Source organism: Sorghum bicolor, chromosome 9 (genome assembly GCF_000003195.3).
Source record: "Sorghum bicolor cultivar BTx623 chromosome 9, Sorghum_bicolor_NCBIv3, whole genome shotgun sequence".
Lineage (NCBI taxonomy): Eukaryota > Viridiplantae > Streptophyta > Magnoliopsida > Poales > Poaceae > Sorghum > Sorghum bicolor.
Window position 1 is genome coordinate 11,056,658 of NC_012878.2, and position 3,253 is coordinate 11,059,910.

Consider the following 3,253-nt stretch of genomic DNA (forward strand, 5'->3'; position numbering starts at 1 on the left):
TCCGTCCCCCCGCCCCCCCACCCCACCCCGTGCGATTTCTCTACGCCCGTCCGCCCTCCCTGCCGCGCGCGTGCCCGCCCTCCCTACCGCGAACGACGACGTACCCGGCCACGTCTGGACGACGTACGCGGCCACGGCACGTGAACGGAGGTGGACCTTCCCTCGCGGGGACCTTCCCTCGGAGAAGGACGGAGGTGGACGGAGCCGAACTGACGCGAACGATGAACGCGGCCTGGGCTGGGCGCCAACTGGCGGCGACCTGGCCTGGGCGGCGACTGGCACGCACGACGTACGTCAAAATGGCGTGAAGGGAAAAAAACGCGCGGGCGCGATCGGTGAAAAAAAAATTCGAGGGTATGGTCCACACTTTGGGTTTGCCAAGTCTAAATGTAAAGTCCCTTGGAGTTGGACTATTTTTAAACTTTGCAAATGAGTTTGGGACTTTGCAAAAAAAATCAAATGCAAAATTCATTTGCAAAGTCCTTTGGAGATGCTCTAATGTCAGTGTTAGAAAAATACCACATTTTTTCAATTAAATTCTGGTAGTATCATTTTTTATTACTGTATTACGATAAAGCTTTAAAAGCAAGACTCAATTTTCATATATATATGAATGATATTTTTTAGACGAACATATCTTTAAGGAACATCTAATTTGTGACATGAACAATGATATTCCAGGTTTGCAAGAAATTTGTTACAGTTTACTAGGAGCAAATTGTTCCATGTTCAGGAGAAAAACAGTGCCGGCCAGGAGAAAAGCGTTCAGCTTGGCAATAAATTTTTTTCAGGTTCAGAAATTATCTAGAGGACGAGACGCAAGTACCGATAAAAGTTGCGTGATGATTTTCGTGTCCCGCAAACGAATTTACACGGCCCACGAAGCGCACGAGACGTGATATGGGCCTTCCGCCACAGTTCGACTGTCCCCACTTCTCTTGCTGCCCGGGCGGGAAGCGGACGACAGTTTCCCGCGCTCAGACGGCCGCCGCTCCATTTCCACTCCTTGGGTATAGGTTGCATTGTTGGAGACAGTCTAAAATTTCAATCTAGGGTGTCTTCCGCCAGTGAATCGCCGATCCTCATGGCTCCCAAGCGCCGCCGCGCGGATCAGGGCTCGCCGGTGCCGGCGCCACCTCCTGCTTTGCGGACGGCAAAACTTCAGCCGGTGGTCGTCTTCGCCCACGGCGCCGGTGCTCCTTCCTCTTCCGACTGGATGGTCCAGTAAGCTCTCTCTGATTCTCGCCCAAGCGGTCAACTGGACCTTGTGAAACATTCGTCTCCTGTGGAGGCAGTGCCTGTGTGGTGATGTGCTAAACTGTCGATTGGTTCTGCTAGTTGGAAGAAGATGGTGCATGACGCATTGGATGCTGTCGACGTAGTGACCTTTGACTACCCATGTGAGTTGATTCAGTATTTCAGTCTACTACTTGTTACTCTTGGTTCTTGTATCAAAATTTGTCAGCAAGAGCTAAGTGGTGGCATGGCAAGATAACAATGTGAACTCGCAGATATGTCGGGTGGGAAGCGCAGGGCGCCGCCAAAGGCAGAGAAGCTTGTTGATCACCACCTGGGCATCGTGAAGGATGCTGCTGGCAAGTATCAGGGGCACCCTCTTATTTTGATGGGGAAGTCCATGGGATCGAGGTAGTTTTGGGTGGACAATGTTACTGTTTGTTTCATTATTTGTGCATCTTATTCGCTTAGTTCAACATTTGAATACTTTAGATTGTAATGCTTCAATTCAACGCACATGTTGCACTGATACGAATATCTGACAATGGTGTATTCAAAATTGTCAGGGTTAGCTGCGTGGTGGCAAGCTCCACTGACATTGATGTTTCTGCTGTTGTTTGCTTGGGTTACCCACTAAAGGTTGGTCTGCACATTGTTTTTTTTTTTGGGTTCCCTTGTACCTGAATATTACCTTCTATCAGTTAAAACTCTTAATCTACTGTCCAGATTAGGAATGGATTTGTATTCTGGATTTGTATTTCCTCTGTAGTTTTTATTAGGAAAAAATGGTAGTTTCTGTGACTTTATAGTTGCTGTTCACCTAGTATGTTGTAGTGTTATGCAGTGACCTTTTTATTACTTACATTTTTGCTCTAAGCACATTCCTTGAGATGAGACTACAAATTTCTTTTTGTCCCTGGCTGAACAAGCATGTTTTCTGCTCCTTCCTGTACTGATAACAATCAAATTATAATTCGAAGAATCATTTTTTTCCATCTCACCATGCTTTGTTCGACCTAGGGAGTGAATGGAGCAGTGAGAGATGAGACACTCTTACAGCTGAAGGTACCAACGATGTTTGTTCAGGTAATGGAATTTCTCTTTTTTCTGTTTCTAATATTGTAAAGTGAAACAAATAGTAAATTGTTTTTTTTTACATTCATTACCAGGGAAGTAAAGATGCCCTGTGCCCCTTAGATAAACTTCAGTCTACTCGCAAGAAGATGACCTGCAAGAATGAACTGCATGTCATTGATGGTGGTGACCACTCATTTAAGGTCGGCAAAAAATACCTAGAGTCTAGAGGGTTAAACCAACATGATCTTGAAATGGAAGCTGTTAAAGCAATTTCGCAATTTGTCCAGAACTCCATAACTCCGAACTGTACCTAGTCCATTTTGTATATTTTTCTTAACACCCTCATGGTGACGTGACCTTAATCTTTGGCTTTGAACAAAATTATTAATATGTCAATGTAATCCTTTGGTGTAAGATGCTAGTCCTGATTGACAGTCTGCACTCTGCATTATATGTTGTTTTGGCGTCACTTGATCACACGTTGGAAATTGTCATGCTGCCATCTTTTTTTTTTTGACGAAACTGGAAGGGCCGTAGCCCCTGCAGCAAATTTATTAAAAGGCGAAAGGTCTTACAACAGCAACCGAATCAAGGCGATTCAGGAAACAAAGAACGAGACAAAAAAGATAAGATTAAACAGACAAGCTAATTTATCGATTGTATCCATTGATCAAACTGTTGTTTAAGCCTTGTCTTGACTCTGTAGGAGACCATCTTTGCTTCCTTGAAGAACAGATCTTTTGAATCATTGATACTGAGTAGATTATTCTGGAAAATTGCTTCATTTCTGACCTTCCAAATTGTCCAAGCCATGAGTATTATCATTACTATGAAGAACTGACTGTTTGCTTGATCTTTGATAGCTCTGATGTTGTCGAATGTTGAATCAAATTGAAGAACTTGAATATTCAGAGTCCCCCAGCATTGTTGCGCAAAAGGG

The 3,253-nt window shown here is 44.5% G+C and overlaps 1 protein-coding gene across 1 annotated transcript; it reads left to right on the forward strand.

Annotated features, from left to right (window-relative positions):
- Positions 975–2,769, forward strand: LOC8065947 (KAT8 regulatory NSL complex subunit 3). The gene is made up of 6 exons (XM_002439412.2): positions 975–1,224; positions 1,339–1,400; positions 1,512–1,647; positions 1,803–1,875; positions 2,257–2,322; positions 2,406–2,769. The coding sequence occupies exons 1-6, from the start codon at positions 1,085–1,087 to the stop codon at positions 2,625–2,627; spliced, it is 699 nt and encodes a 232-aa protein (XP_002439457.1). The 5' UTR covers positions 975–1,084; the 3' UTR covers positions 2,628–2,769.

Excerpts from the sequence above, each read along its gene's own strand:
- LOC8065947 (XM_002439412.2), top strand. The coding sequence starts at position 1,085 with ATGGCTCCCAAGCGCCGCCGCGCGGATCAGGGCTCGCCGGTGCCGGCG. Across the intron at positions 1,225-1,338 it reads TCTTCCGACTGGATGGTCCA|TTGGAAGAAGATGGTGCATG; the intron begins GTAAGCTCTCTC and ends TGGTTCTGCTAG. Across the intron at positions 1,648-1,802 it reads GGGAAGTCCATGGGATCGAG|GGTTAGCTGCGTGGTGGCAA; the intron begins GTAGTTTTGGGT and ends CAAAATTGTCAG.